The sequence below is a fragment of the Coturnix japonica genome, chromosome 23 (genome assembly GCF_054131305.1).
Source record: "Coturnix japonica strain WE chromosome 23, WE-NBRP24, whole genome shotgun sequence".
Lineage (NCBI taxonomy): Eukaryota > Metazoa > Chordata > Aves > Galliformes > Phasianidae > Coturnix > Coturnix japonica.
In genome coordinates this window covers 4,594,647-4,610,053 of record NC_140685.1, presented here as the reverse complement: position 1 = coordinate 4,610,053, position 15,407 = coordinate 4,594,647, and the positions used below count along the sequence as shown (strand labels likewise).

Below are 15,407 nucleotides of genomic sequence, written 5' to 3'. Positions count from 1 at the left end.
GCTTAGTGTCAGCCCGGCTGCTCCCCATCACTGCAGCACGGAGCTGCTGGGATGGGGAGAGCACAGCACCCAAACCCTGCAGGGCTGAGGGCTTCTCTTGCATCTTACAATGGAGAAAAGAAGGGAAATGTTCTTCAAGTCAGCTGGAGCCTGTGTGCCCATGGAATGTGGGACATGGGGACCAGTGTCGCCCAACATCTGGTTTGGATCTTGGCATCCATGCTCTGCAGATAGAGGGCTACTCCAAGGACTGGTTTTAAGCTGAGTGTTTGCACAGCTCAGCTCTTGCAGACTTCATTTTTCCCTGGTAAGATTCTCCTCTTTGATGTCTGGAGATGGAGGTGGATGGTGATGGAGATGAGATGGAGATAGAGATGAAGATAGCGATGAAGATGGAGATGTGTCAGACTGGAGCCCACACCTGCATGGACCCTACAGCCAGAGGGACACCTGGCAACACAAACCCATGCCACGGCAAAGATCCCCAAATCCCCCTCCCTCCATCCCTCAGCCCATATAACATCACTGGGGTGGTTCCTAACATCTTCTTGGCCAAGGGTTCCTCCTGCAAAGCGGGATCCCTGGGCTGTGCCACGCTGCAGCTTTGGGGCTCCCTGGGTCCCTCCTCCTGTACTGCATCCCATCCCTGCCTGTGGGGTCCAGGTCATGGCGCAGTCGTCACAGCCACCCCAGTGATGGGAACCAGGGGTAAATATTAGTACAAAGTGAAGGGCTGTGTAAATATTTTCTCTCTGCAAGGTATTGCTGAAGTTCCCGGCTCCTTTGTCAACAGCCTTTAGGAAACAACAGCCGTGTGATGGTGATTTCCAGCCTGTGCTGGTTCTTGTCTCAGAGCAGTGCCAAGGGTGGGGAACATCGTGGACCCACCGCAGCTCCCAGTCCCTCTGCCCGTGGTTTCCAAGCCAACGTTTCCCATCTGGAGTGGAGCAGCACCATGCTGTGCTGAACACTCGCTTCCACCTGGAAGTGCACGCAGGATGTGGCAGAGACTCCAAGGACGGCCAATTAATTGTGGTGACAGCACCAAAAGGTTTTCCCAGACAAGAGGAGACGGACATAACCAGCCCTTTGGGTGCCCTCACCGTGGCCATGGCTGTTGGGTTTGCTTTGGCTAAGCCGGATTGGTGCTTGTTGGTTGCAATGCTCCACAGGCACCAGCAGCCATAGGAAAGGAATAAGGTCCTATTGTGCAGCCCTACCCATCCAGTGGCCCCCATAGGACACACACTGCCCACCAGCATCGCAGCAAAGAAACCAAGAGGAGCCAGGGGGGGCTTTGATCGATTTATCCACTGAAGATACAAGTTTCAGTTTAATAACACCATTCTGTCTGGTTACAAACATACTAAAAACCTACAAAAAAAGAGAACAAAACAAAAAAAACCCAAAACATAACAAAAAAACCCCAAAGAAAAGAAAAAAGGAACAAACGAACAAACAAAAAAACCAGTTACATCCATCGTACACACGAGACGGCATGTATAAAACCAGCACGGAAGCGCCGAGGAACACAAACATGAACAGCATCCGCAGCAGCATCGTTAACGGTACAGACACAGAGCTACATCGGACCCCACGGCTCCATGTGGGGCACTGCTGAGACGAACTAACGAGTAGAGACAGCTCTGGCAATGGGAAGAGTGAGCGGCGTGGTCTGCTGGGCGGTCAGACCATGCGGGTGGTTTGATCCCTCTCTTCCTAAGTTGGTCCGTGTTGGGTTAATGGGGTTCCTCCCTTGCCCCTCTGTCACCGGCGGTGGCCCTGAGTGGCGCTGGTGGCACAGAGATGGGTAGGAGGGGGCTGAGCTCTGGTCTCTGGGGTGGGCTGAGGGCAGGGACACAACCCATGGGGTGACCTTGGGAGGCACAGGGTCCTTGGGGCTCCTTGTCTGGGTGTGTGTGATGTATATGTATGGCGTGTCAGCTGTAGCTACAAGGGGACAAGGATGAACGGGGACCTCTGCCCTGTACCCAGCAGGCACACACAGCCCATGTCCCATCCCTTTGCCTGTGGGCACACCTCCATCCAAAAGCAGAACGTGGGGGGAAGGATGCAGATTGGGACCACTGGGTGATCCAGGATGTGATGCTGGAGGCCAACCCTGCTCTGGGGACACCCAGTCCTGCTCCTGCTGCTGGAGTGGGGCACTGGATCACAGCTCCAGTCCCTGTCCTGCTGCTGGAGCAGCAGCTCTGAACACATGGGAGGTGCAACGTCACACTTCCCAAAGGGCCGTGACACAGAGCAGCTGTGACACACGTGCACACGCGTGTGCTGGGGAGCTGCACTCAGAGCCAGGACCAACCCTTCCTTTCCTCTCTTTCCCACAGCATTTTTCATCCCTCTGTCACTCCGGAATGATATTCCCCCCCCCCCCCCCCCTCTCCTTTTTCTGCTCATTTTCATCTCTCCCCAGCTGACAGTTTTTCCCTGATTTAAGCAATTCTTGCTCTGCTGAGGGCGGCGAGGAGGGGGTGTTCGCTCCATCTCCATCACATCCCTACACAAGCTCTGCCCCAGCCGCCCTCCATTTCACATCCTACAGAGCTGATAAAAATAAACTTGTTTTTGTTTGCGTCTGTTGGAGTGGTTTGCAGTGGGTCTGACGGGGGTGGGAGGGACAGCAGCTGGACACATCTGGATTTGGTTTAGGAAATATGCCTGGAAAAACAGCCGGCCCTATGTACACATGAGTGCACACCATGCAGTCACGGGACGGCTGTTATGGGGGGAAAACAAGTAAAGGAAGAAAGGGAAGAAGAAATCAGCCCCGTATAAAAAATGGCCCGTTGGAGGATATTAACCTCGAAGGTTAACGCATGGACTTTGTCTGAAGATGTAACATCCCGAAGAGACCCGACCCAGGTCTGCAGAGCATGGAGAGTACCAAACGAATGGGTTTCTCCCATCTGCATGAGCCCAATGGTGACACTGAGCAGCTGTGAACACAGCTGAGATGCTGCTGCAAACAGTGCTGGTGGGCTCAGCTTTGAGGCCACCTTGTCACCCTGTGTCCCCTTCCTTTCCTAAATCCTCTGCCCAGCACACGTTGGCTCTATCCTGAGCAGTTAGTCCAATCCACTTCATCACACACACCCAGGACCAGCTCCTGCCTTTACCTCTTCTGGCTGGGCAGTGGGGTGGCCAATGGAAGAGGGCTGGGTATGTCACCATACCTGAAACAGCGAAAAAAAACCCCAAAAGATTCCCAGAGGATGTCTAAAAAGCAGTGAGTGAGCAAAGCAGGAACTGCTGGCTGGATGCTTGGAGTGGGGCAGTCACCACAGGGACATTATGGTGTCCATCACAGGCATCGTCCCCATCAAAGCTCTAAAAATCACAGAGATCATTTGGGAAACAGTGGGTGACGAGGATGTAAAGCTTCCTAGGGAATGTATCATCCCCAGCCTTCCACCAGCCTGACCTACATGCGTGCAGGAGGCAGTAGGGCTGCCCCTCCATCCACTCCATTCTGCAGCCAAAAGGGAAACTGAGGCAGCAAAACCCTGCAGACTCACCCACAGCCCCAGCACTGAGGCAGGATGAGACATACAGCCCCACAGCCTCACAGGGCACGGGGCAGCCCCCAGGCAGGGCGGGGGGAGCACTGCTGGTCCGTGACCACACGGACTGACTTCTACCAGGCACTTTGTTTGCAGGAGCCCAGTTTGACCCAGAGAGCAGGAATACTCCCTACATAAAGCAGTGTCAGCATTAACAGAGCAGGGACCTCCCTTCATACCTCATCCTTCCTGTGATGGACCTTTCACCTTTCCCTGTCCCAGTTCCTGAATTCCTTCTCTCCAGGCAAGGGGCTCTGGTCCCACATCCCCACCCGACAGACACACAGTGGCCAAGGCACAATGTGTGTCACCCGAGCCCATCCTCATGCATGTCCCTGGTGCAGGGACCCAGCGCTGTGCAGGACGCCCAGGGACACCCTGCCATCCTGCAGTGGGGACGAGTGGCACATCTGTCCCCTTGCTCCCTCCAGCCCTGGGATGGGTTGCAACAAATAGCCACGAGAGCTGCGGATGAAGCAAGCGATGGGTGCTGCAGCCTCTGGGCTGGCTGCCCTGCAAGGATAAGCAGCGCGGGCAAAGCAAAGTGCGGCGGTCCTGATAAGCATCGCAGCCCAAAAGCAAGAAGCTGGGCTGTCCTGGAGGCTAGGCATGGAAAGCAGAGTGGCGAGCAGTGCTGCACACTGCTGCGTGGCAAGGCATGGGCTTTGGGAGGTGATCATGGACCAGGACAGCGAGATGGAGCCAACAACCAACGCACCCCTTGCCCACATCCCGTGCTTCACTCTGACCCACCCACACCCCCGTGGTTCTTAGTTTTTTTGGCTTGCTTACTGATATAATTTTTGAAAACCCTATAGAGATCCAATTGGGATTGGCATCTACCAGCACTGGCCGGCCCCGCACGGAGCGAAGACCTCGAGAACAGAGCAGGGCAGATTCCTGGCACGTCGCATCCCTCCCTGCCCCTCGCCTGTCCCCACGGTCCTCTCACAGCGTGGCACTGGGGTAGGAAACCCAGCCTGCCTCTTTGTACGCGGCCGTCACGTGGGTGTAGATGAGGGTCCTCATCTTGGTCCACGCGCCGTGCGCCTCCGGGGTGAAGTCGTTGCCATACGCCTCAGCGATCACCTCCAGCATGACTCCGGTGAGCTTCTGCAGGGGACAACAAAGGGTTAATGAGCTCCGCAGGGAGGGCAGAATGAGTTGTATTTTTCCCTAAGGAAATGCAATGCTGGGGTTGAGTTCTGGGAACAGTGGCCCACTGCTGCATGGAGGGATGCTCGGGATATTACAGCGCTCACAGAGGGGCTGGGCAGGAGGCTGACGTGGCACTGCCTATAATCTCCCTAATCTTGGCAGCTCTAGTGCCATAGATGCCATCCCAATGCTTCATTGCTAAAAGACCTCAAGAAGGACCCTACAGCTGTGCAGGACACAGGCAGGAGAGAAACTCCAAGCCCCAAAAGCTCCAATGTTGGCTGTTTGTGGGGATGCTGCTCTATGTAAGGCAGTATCTCGGTGGGAAACAGCCCCACAAACAGCCCCACCACTCCTTCTCCCTGACTCCCCATCAGTGGTCACGGAGAGGATGGGTCAGTGATTGGTCTCTGTGGTCTTAATGGTCTCTTCCAACCTTAACGATACTAAAGCATCCCAAGAAGTTTTCATTCCTTCCCTTTACCTTAAAGTAGATGGGCTCCACTTTGTGCTTGAGGGCATGAGCTTTGCCCACCAGGGCCAGAACAGAGGAGACCTTCTCCGGGTCGTCGAGGTTCTCCACCACAGAGTTGATGGCACCCATGACTCGCTGGGCGTGCTTCCGCAGCTGCAAGCTCCTCTCCATCTCCAGCGGGTCTTCCATGTGCTTGAACTGGCTGAAGTATTGTTTGGCCGATGGGAAGTTGACAAAAAGCCTTGAGAGAAAGGACAGACACAGAGCAGAGTCAGGAGGGCAGAGGTGATGGGAACAGCCCTATTACATCCAGCACAGCCAGGGCTGGAGCTTGTTGAATTCCGAGGGAAACACTGTAGGTTTCATCAGCAGGCATTAGCCTTTCTCACTTATCTGCTACAAAGGCACCCCAGTTGGATATTTATCTACAAAGCAGAGGCAGGGCTGAATTCCTTATCATTTCACCCAGAAACTCCAGCCCAGCAGGCCAGATGCCACAGCCATTCCCTGTGTGTCAAAACATCTCCTCCTGCCTCAGAAAAATGGAGACAAGCAAGCAAAGCTCATCCTTCATCTAAGCCAGCCTCTCCCTGCCTATCTTCAACCCTATGGGCTCTCTTCATGCATTGCCACCTAAAGAGCCCCTCCCAATCCAGGATGTGCCCAGCATTCACAAATACACCTCTCCAAAGAGCTTCCAGCAAGACCCCAGCCCAGATCTCCCAGTGCCATGAGCCACTGCCAGGACATCCCCAGGCACCCAGCCTGCAGGTGAGAACCCTCTTTGCTATGGGGTGAACCAATCCCCATGAAACACAGCTGGAATGAGTGAAGCTGCTGATGGCAGGCAGCTGTGCCCAAGCAACATCTCAACCATGCATCCCTTTCCCATCCCATTCCTATCCCTTTGCCATACTACTCCCATCCATCACCAGTTGGGATTATCACCCCACAGGCAGTGTCAATTCATGGATCCTGCTCACTTCCCACCCCATTACTTTCCCTGCCTTCCCCCACTCCATTGGCTGGTGCACAACTCAGGGCATTGCCAAGGAAGCAGCATGAGGCAGCACTGGGATCACACTGCTCCCCAAGGCAGCTGGGATCCATCAGCCCAAAATAGGTTTCAGAGAAGAAAGGTAGAGAAGGAAGGAGTGTGGAGTGCTGGGGTACAATGTGTTGCTTTGAAACCCATGTCAGGCCAACGTCAGTAGGAATCCCAACCCAGAGTGACCTCCTCTAGCTCCCATTCCCATGGATGTCCTCAGCCCATCCCTTTGGCTTAGAGATGCCATGGGGTGAGGGGTGGCCAGGACCCATTACAGGGCTGGGGCATGGAGTTGGCCATGGAGATGGCATTGGGTCTGAGGTTCTGCCTAGAGCATTCTCCAGCCAGTACGTGCCTGAGCCTCGAAATCCCGAGTCCCTCTTTGCTGTTAGAAGTTCCCTGTAAAGCCTCATCTGCCCTCAGCATGATGAGAAGACCCAAGGACTGGGCTTGGAGTGACCCCTGGGGCCCCCAGAACCACAGCACACAGAGGGACAAGTGCAACCCCAAGGCTGTGTCCTCCACCTACATGGGCAGAGGCTCCAACTCAGCTCATAGAATCACAGCAGGGAACCCAAGGCTGGAGCAAACCTGAGCCAGAAAGAGAAGGAACGAACCTCTCTTGTAGTTGCTAATAAACAGAGAAGATTAATTTAACACTAAGGTTAAATATAACCCGAGGGAGTAGGGGGGGAGAAAAAAAAGGAGGAAGAAATAAAACAACTCAAACAATAGTGAGATAGAAGAGGTGTTCGCTGGGTTTGTTTCCATCCACAGATCATGTTTTGGGAGTTCAAACAGCTCAGGCTCTGGAATGTTGTTGGCTCATTACGGGTGTGTTTGGTTCAGGCTTTTTTCCTTCATCGGAGTCATTAAAAAATATGACATTTACCATTGCATATCACACGAAATTATGATTGATGGAAAGCAGATGCCTGAATCCCCATCTCATTGCGCTGCTTTTTAAGCGGTTCCATTCTGCACCCGCTAATTTGTTCCCGGCGAGCTACATCTGGACCCAGCACACAGGATGTTGGAGATGTTTTCCTCCCTTTTTTGCCCTTTTAACAACTTTAAGGACACAACCTTCACCAGTAGCAGAGCCAAAGGAAATAATTAAGGTGCGTAGCACCACGATGCTGTTCCCTGTGCAGAAGGAGCAGCTCCCTGGGTACCTTCCCCATCTTCCTCCCTTCTCCATCTCTGCAGCAAACCAAAGGGGGACCAAACCCCCAGCTCTGGCCATTTCATATTAGTATTAAAGCTGGAAAAGAGCCCTAAGATCATCAAGTCCAACTGTTCCTGCCCAGCACAACCGGTGCCAGCTGGAATCATCAGTGCTTTGTCACCTTGAAAGGTCCAACCTGGCCCATAGAGAAAGCAGCCCTGAGCCCACCAGGTCACTGGGACCCCTGGGATGAACACCTGGATGCTTTCTGATAGATTTTCAAATCCCAGAGCCATGGAATATCCCGAGTTGAAGGGACCCATAAGGATCATCATCATTTTCCTGCCGATGCTTTCACGCTTTCTCTCATCCCTTTACGTGGGAGAAGCTCTCAGCCATCCCCACATCCCTCCCCAGAGCTCCGAGCCCCGTTCTGCTCTGGTGCCCACAAAGCAGCTGCTGGAGGTAGGCAGGTGCTATTTATTGAGTTCGGGATGCCTCAGCACTTCGCCTGCACCTTCCCAGCACTGTTCCAGCCACCTGTATGTAGGTTCCTTTCAGGGCTGGGCTTCTGCAAAGGGGTTGGGATGCTCCAGCAGCAAACACCCAAATGAGTTTGGGGACACAAGGATCCCAGTGCTCTATGATGGGGAGCTGCAGCCACACAGAGAGCACAGCCATGAGCCTCTGCTTCTGGATACAGTGCTTAAAACCTCCTGCCCCTCCAGCCCTTTTTCTACCCCTCAAGGAGGGGTTGATTTTGGGGTGAAATCTTCCTCTTGAATGTCCTCATTAGCAGAGCCCTTTTCTCCAGGAAAACATCCATTCAGACTGAGCACAGCAATTCATGAGCACATGATACACAGTGGGATGGGGACGTCCTTCTGAGGGGGCCTCACTGCAAAGCATTTCAGGGAGGGGGCTCAGCTGGGATGCTTTGCCCTGAAATCTACCTTTTGGCAGCAGAAATGGGTTCCTTGCCTACAGGGACAGGCAGGTGCGAGGGTCAGAATGTGGGGGCTTCCAACCTGTAGGGTTTTCCAACCATGTTCACATCGGGCATGTGGCTCCATGGTGCTGCACTGTGAGCTCCCTGCACACGCACCCACCTCCTCTGAGGACCTCACTGGGCAGCATGTTCCCAAAAGGAATGGTCCTTAGGTTAGAGATAGGGAAACTGAGGCACAGCAATGCACCCAGAGGTACGGACAGGCTCTGTGTGCACTGCAATGTGTCTCTCCATCATGCTGGCTGGAACAACACAGCTGACATGCAGCCCCAAATGTGAAGCTTGAGGGTGCCCTGCCCAGCTCTCGCCCCAGCCCCACAAGGGTTAAAGCAGCTGCTGTTAAATGGATCCTGGCAGCGATACTGCAGAGGCCCCACGTTCCCCAGGAGGAAGATGAAGCTCCCCCGCGGAGGAAATGGTCAATTAGTGGCATAGTTCTGACCGCACGGCGCAGATTCCCATGATCTGGTGGCTGCACTGCCTGAATCCCTCATTATCTGTGATCATATCCCGTTAGATCCCAGGGGCCCCACAAGCTCAGGACCCTGCTGTGCTGCTGGAAGGACCATAGGGTTGTGCTATGGCTGTGAGCAAAGCCACAGCCACAAGGCTGGAGACTGATGGCCAGTGCTGGTGCACGGCCCCGTGCCTCAGTTTCCCCATCCACAAAGCAGAGGGTAGGTGAGCCAGCATGGAAATGGTGCAGGGAGGAGGGAGCTGCACTGGGACACACAGCAGAACTCCTGCAGGATGGTGGCACTGCAGACCCTCACCCCATGCTCAGCATTTGGTTGGGCATCCCCACCTCTGCCATCAGAATGAAGCATTGGCCCCCCAGCTTGGGTTCAGCTCTCAATGCACAGAGGTGACTGTGAGCCCCCATGAATGTCCCATGGGAAAAAGTCATCCCCTGCCCAGAGCAGGTCCTGAAAGATAAACTGGGGAAGAGCAGAGGAAACCTCTATGGGGCAACAAAACTCTCCAGCACCAGAAATGCAGCTGAGCTCTGGGCATGTGCCGTAGTTAAGGCTCATGGGGAGCCAGGTCCATCCCAGGTGTGCGATACCCTGCTGGCATTTGGGAACAACCACCACCACAGTGCTATGGCTCTCTTTGGGGACAAGCAAGTTGGAGCAGAAACTTGTATGGGGAGAGTTTGTATTGGGAGCAGCGCTCAGCCACACATCCCCACAGCCGCACCTCTCTGCCCTCACCATGCTCTGCGCCCCACCACCATGCTCTACAGATGCCAAAAGCAAAGAGTTGCCCTGGGCTAATCCTCCATGGCATCATCCCACCCAGACACCTCTTCCCAACACTCCATTGGCATCACAGCTGCTGCACACTGCTGGGGCTCAGCCCACCTCCATTGCACACCGCTGTGCATCAGGGACATGAAGGCAGTGAGGACTCCCCTGCCACACTTTCCACTCCCCATTGCCCTGTACTGGAGCTCAGAGGAATGGGAGAAGGAGCATTTTGGCTTCCCAAGGTTGGGACAGGGATTATCTGTGCTCTGCATTTCCCATGGGTTCGGGACATCAGCTCTCAGCCCATGTTAAACTTTTTGATAGCCATTCACACAAAGCACATGCATGCAAAGGGCTCACACCTCACACAACAACAGGCAGCAACAGGAAAAACCTTCCCATCCCTATTTCCACCCCCCCCAGCAGAGCATAACCCTTCCTGATTTCGGTACCGATGTGGGGCATTGCACTTGGCCCATTGGAGCCACCCAGCCCTGTGCTGCTGGATGATGCTTTGTGCCATGGGGCAATGCTCTGTGCTGTGGGGCAATGTTCTGTGCCATGGGGCAATGTTCTGTGCCATGGGGCAATGTTCTGTGCCATGGGGCGATACTATGTGCCATGGGGCGATACTATGTGCCATGGGGCGATGATGCCCCACAGCTCAGGCAATGCTCAGGGCTTAGAGACCACTCAGTGCTGCCACCCCTATTGCCCCCCACCTCATGTGTGTCCCCTCCGTCCCCCCCCTCTCCAACTCCAGCGCTCCCTCCCCGCCGACGCTGCCGCCGGAGGGACAGATGGTGCCCTCGGAGACACCTGCTTGGGTTTTATCTTGGCTCCCAACTTGCATTATTTCACCCGCCAGCCTGGGACGTACCAACACCATCCGCACGGAACTCAGTGGGGGGGTAGGGAAAAAGCCCCCCCCCATAAACCCAACCGCAACAAACCCACCCCCATGGAGCCGAGCCCTGCGCCGCGCTGCCTCCGCTCTCCCCCACCTCCGCTCGGGTTAAGGTGACCTTTCCGATGGAAACCGAATCCCACAAAGTCCCCACAGCGCTGCCCCGCTCCCCCCGCTCTGAAATCGGAGGAGTGCTGCCAACCGTCCCCGCTCCAATGGATGCTCTGTGCTCCCCACTCGCTGTCATTCATCGCGTTCCGCTCCGCAGACCGTTCTGTTTTTGCCTATAAAGGGCTCCGTTTGGATTCACTTCTCCCCCCTCCCCCCTGCAACCCCCGGTACCTGATGAGTATGGAGACCCCGACGTCCTCGCAGTTGGCGTACACTCTGCTCCATGTCTCCTGAATAACCTTCTTCTCCGCCTCGGAGATCTCCTCACTTCTCTCCCACCTCTCGATCTCCATTTCTCCCTGGACTTTCTCCATGGGGAGCTGCGTACGTTGCGCCGGGAGGGGGATGGATGTGCGTTGTGAGCGGCGAGGTGTGCGCCCAACAGCTGCGCTTTCAGAGCTGGAATTTCGACTATCTCCTACAGCTCGGGTCTCCCCATGGCTGTAGCAGCTCCCGCTCAGCCTGGATGCGGGCGGCTGACTGATGGGAAAGAGCCGAAAAGTGAAATATTCAAAGGCATCGCAGGACCAGCCTCTTCCAACGTGTGAACGTGAGCTCACTTTCCCCCTCTCTCCTCCTCTCTCCCACTCCTCCCTCCTGCCTCTCATGGAGGGCGGGGGGTGGAGAAGGGGGGAGGGGGTGGAAGTTTTTTTTTTCCCTCTCTCCCCGGCCTTTGTAAACAGTGCGGAGGAAATAGAGAATGTGAATCGCACGGCTGGAGTTGTCCCAGTGCTGCTGGGGCTCAATGCTGCCTTTGGGACAACGGATCCCTCTGCAGCCACCCATCACCTCCCAGAGGGGGATGTCACCCTCTGTCCTGTAGATCACAAGGGGAAGGTGGGGAAATTCATGGCTTTGGGGTGTGTGGGGACACGTCTGTGCTGCTGTCTGGTTGCTTTGGACCCAGATCCATTTGCATCTTGCTGCAGACCCAGGCTGTCAAACTGATAGTGCAGGAAAAGGGAGAACACAGCTGGGAATTGGGATGACCAGAGGGTCTGCAGAGGGGGGTGGGAGAAGCAGTGGGGGATCCTGCGTTGCTCCAGCAGCTGCTGCACATCCTGGCAGAGGGACAGCAGGCAGACAGGTGAGCACACAGGGGGACAGTCAGGTGGATGGGCAGGCAGGTGAACAAACAGACAGGCAGATGGAGCACCAAAGTACACCTGGGCAGGGGCTGGAATATAGCTGAGCCCTGCTATGGCCGGAGTTCTCTTTCTGCAGAGCTGCCAAGGCTTTTTGCTGTATTTCTCCTCCAAATTATCCTCAGCTGCCACTCCACTCCCAGCAGGGAAATCATTGGCATTAGCAGATCTGTGCTTACAGCTGTGAGGGGAGCAGGGGGGGATGCTGGCCTGCTGCAGGTCCAACCCAGCAGAGCAGGACCCCATCCTGCCACAGCCAGAGCTGTGCCCTCTTCCTGGCATTGGGGCTTGGGGTTGGGTGGAGAGTCTCAGTTCTGTGTTAGAAATGAATGAGGAGCCCATGAGCGTTTCCAAGAGGGTCTGTGCTCCCGTCTGGGGACATCACGCCCAGCTCTGCCACGTGCTTGGCTTCTTCCCTATGGGAGGCCACTCTGAGATATGTGGGGAGGATTGTACCGCGGTGGAGATGTGCCGTGCCAACCCAGTGCCCATAAACCCCAAACACAGCCCTCAACTTCTGCATCTCCTCCCAGATGTGAATCAGAGCCATAAGCACAGCCCCCCATTGCCACCATTTCCCCCAGATAACAGTGGTAGAATGCAACATTTTCCAGGAGGAAGATGCTGCACTGACACCGCTGCAAAACCTCAGTGGGTCAGCACTGAATGGTGTCACCCTGCTGCTCTCTGTCCCTGCAGGGACCTGAATGTCCCCACTGGTCCCACTGGGGCCAAGTGCAGCACAGAGGGAGGTGGCAGCCCCAAGGACATAATGGCATTTGCCACCCTGCCCTCCCACATCGCTTCTCCTCCTCCTTCTCCTCCTCCCTGTGCTGGGTGCAATGAGGAATTGCTTGGCTCCTGAGCCTGGAGTGGGAGGTGAAGGCACAAAACACGACTTCAGCTCCACGGCGCGTGGGACGGGGATGGTGGCAGAGCTCCACCCTTGACTCCTCATAGAGGGCGAGGTGCAAACCCCATAGCCAAACCACAGCCGAACCCCACAGCCAAAGCACACTCAGCTCTGGATGCTCTGGGCTGAGCACCACTGTCCCTTGTGCATGGGGAGGAGGAATAAGGAGACTTTAGGAAATGGCTTTGCAGTGCCTGCAGCAGCCGGCACACCAGGAGGGGAGGATTTAGCCTAAAGCCTGTGCAAATGCTCTGTGCTTATTGCAGGTTTCCTTCCTCCTGCTTCTCGGATCCCCAGGGAACCATGCAAAGCCGGAGCTCCTGCTCCAGCTGCAGCTGTGCCGGGGGCTGAAGGGGGGCAGCAGGACCCCCAGCTGAGGATGCACTGCTGTCTGTATCTGCACCCCATGGGGTGGGACCCCCAGTTTCCATCCTGACTCCATCACCCGCACCCCATGCACAGCCAGGTGCTGATTTGCTCCCCTCTGCCCATGTTCCCCCCGGCAGTTCTGGGCAGTGCCAGGAAGCGAAACCCAACTGTTTGTGCAAAGCAAATCCCGCAGCAGACATTCCTCCTCTGATTGAAACCAGACCTCACGCAATGCTGCCGGAGCTGCTGGTGAGGGTGTGTTAACCAGAGCTGAGCAGGCACTCCCAGAATGGGATCGGGGTCTCTCTGCTTGGGTATATGGGTTGGCCAAGTGGGTGAGGGTCCAAGTGATGGGATGAAGATGGGTGGGATGGAGGTATGTGGGATGGAGGTGTATGGGGCGAAGGTGTGTGGGATGGGGGTATATGGGATGGGGGTATATAGGATGGAGGTGTGTGGGGTGAAGATGTGCAGGATGAAGAGGTATGGGATGGCGATGTATGGGATGGAGGTGTATGGGATGGAGGTATATGGGATGGAGGTGATGGGATGGAGGTGGGTAGGATGGAGGTGTATGGGATGAAGATGTATGGGATGAAGATGTGCAGAATGAAGGTGGGTGGGATGGAGGTGTATGGGGTGAAGATGTGCAGGATGAAGATGTATGGGATGAAGATGGGTGGAATGGAGGCGTACAGGGTGAAGATGTATGGGATGAAGATGTATGGGATGGAGGTGGGCGGAATGGAGGTGTATGGGTTGAAGATGTATGGGATGGAGGTGGGTGGGATGGAGGTGGGTGGGATGGAGGTGTATAGGGTGAAGAAGTGCAGACCCAACCAGCAGCAGCCACAGGCAGCACAGAGGAGAGGGGAGGATGAGGCAGGGAAACCCCACAGCCTTCTCAAATGCTGTGTCAGCTCCTCCCCATAACCAAACAAAATCGCTACCAGCCCACACAACATGAGATTCCAACATTAGGAAATCCAGGGGAAAAGAAGGAAGCGGTGGTGCAGACATGGCTGGGAGGTGGGTGCTGCCATGCTGCAGGCAGGGTCTCTGCTCTGGGGCAGTGTGGGGAACTGCTTCCCAACCCGGTCCCATGCCAGAGCTCTCCCAGCCACCCCAACCCAACCCTGAGGCTTCGGGGAACTGAAATGGTGATGCAAGGTGGGATGAAGCAACAGCAGTGGGAGGAAGCAGGGGATGGGGATGTGGTGTGGGTGAGGTTTGCTCCTCGCCATCCTGATTCCAGCAAGGAACTGGCTGAGCATCGTCCCCATGTCACAGCCAGACAGTGAGTGGGGATGACAGGGTTATTGGCAACAAGGTGATGCTTCCAAACAGACTCTCTATGTTGCTCTTTCCCTTCCTGAAGCCGGCCTGGCCGTGGCAGGGGTTACTCAGGAAAGCCAGCAAGCTAATGTATTCATGTCATCTTGCATTTGGTGCCAGGACATGAAGTAAACACTGTCAGGGACCTCGCTCAGGTTCAAAGACGAGCCCTGCTTCTTATTCCGATCACATTATCCGCGCTCCCCGTACGGATTCATTGATTCATATCTTAAAAAGAAAAGCCTTCAAAACCCATTAAGCCTGCCTTGCCATTCCAGCCCTGCTCTCAAGGGCTGGGGCAAGAAGCATTAACTAATCTGCTCACATTACTTTGCCTTTGAGCCGAGCATCTCTCGGTGTCAATCAAGCGTGTCTGGAAGTGATACGCTCCGGTGCAGGGCAGTGAGTTCAGTGCATGGAAAATCAATGTAGGAGCCCTCAGCTGGGTGCTGGGTGGGCAAAGACACCTCTGGAAAAGAACCCTTGGAGGAGGCTTTGCCATGGTCTTACCTATAGTTGTTCTTTCTCAAGACCTCAGGTGGTGTCTGGGACACATGTGGGGATGTCCCATTGCCACCTGGTTTGCAGAGAGAGGAGCAGTCCAGCCAGAGGAGGTGCTTGGGATGCTCCCAAAGAGCCCCCATCCCTGTGGAACCACTGGGGAGGGTTCATCCCCTCCAGCCTCCAACTACAGGGACTGATTATGGGATGGGCTTGGAGGGATTTGGCTTTACAGATATGTTGAGTGTTTTTAGGGCTTGGAGAGGTCCAAGAGAGTGCTGTCACTGAGTGGGGTGAATCACAGCATCCCAGTCTCTCACTGATGGGATGGAGAGCCAGGATCCCCCAAAGCTCGCTCTGCTTCCACTCATCAG

General features: G+C 55.2%; 2 protein-coding genes across 4 annotated transcripts in view; one reads left to right on the top strand and one right to left on the bottom strand.

Moving 5' to 3' along the window:
- Nucleotides 1-1,292: 1,292 nt before the first annotated feature.
- Nucleotides 1,293-11,345, bottom strand: CYGB (cytoglobin). The gene is made up of 3 exons (XM_015879760.3): nucleotides 10,942-11,345; nucleotides 5,227-5,458; nucleotides 1,293-4,697 (listed from the first exon to the last, which is right to left on the bottom strand). The coding sequence occupies exons 1-3, from the start codon at nucleotides 11,082-11,084 to the stop codon at nucleotides 4,533-4,535; spliced, it is 540 nt and encodes a 179-aa protein (XP_015735246.1). The 5' UTR covers nucleotides 11,085-11,345; the 3' UTR covers nucleotides 1,293-4,532.
- Nucleotides 5,581-15,407, top strand: part of LOC146757325 (uncharacterized) — a 14,687-nt gene continuing 4,860 nt past the window's right edge. The window contains exons 1-2 of one of the 3 annotated variants that reach the window (XR_014936775.1): nucleotides 5,581-5,988; nucleotides 10,456-14,542. Coding sequence is in view for 1 of the 3 variants with exons in the window: in XM_085522787.1 (XP_085378913.1) it covers nucleotides 11,254-11,320 (67 nt within the window). In the remaining 2 variants the exon portion in view is untranslated. Of the gene's footprint in view, nucleotides 5,989-10,455; nucleotides 14,543-15,407 lie in introns of those variants that run through there. The other 2 variants (XR_014936776.1, XM_085522787.1) reach the window with 2 other exon arrangements.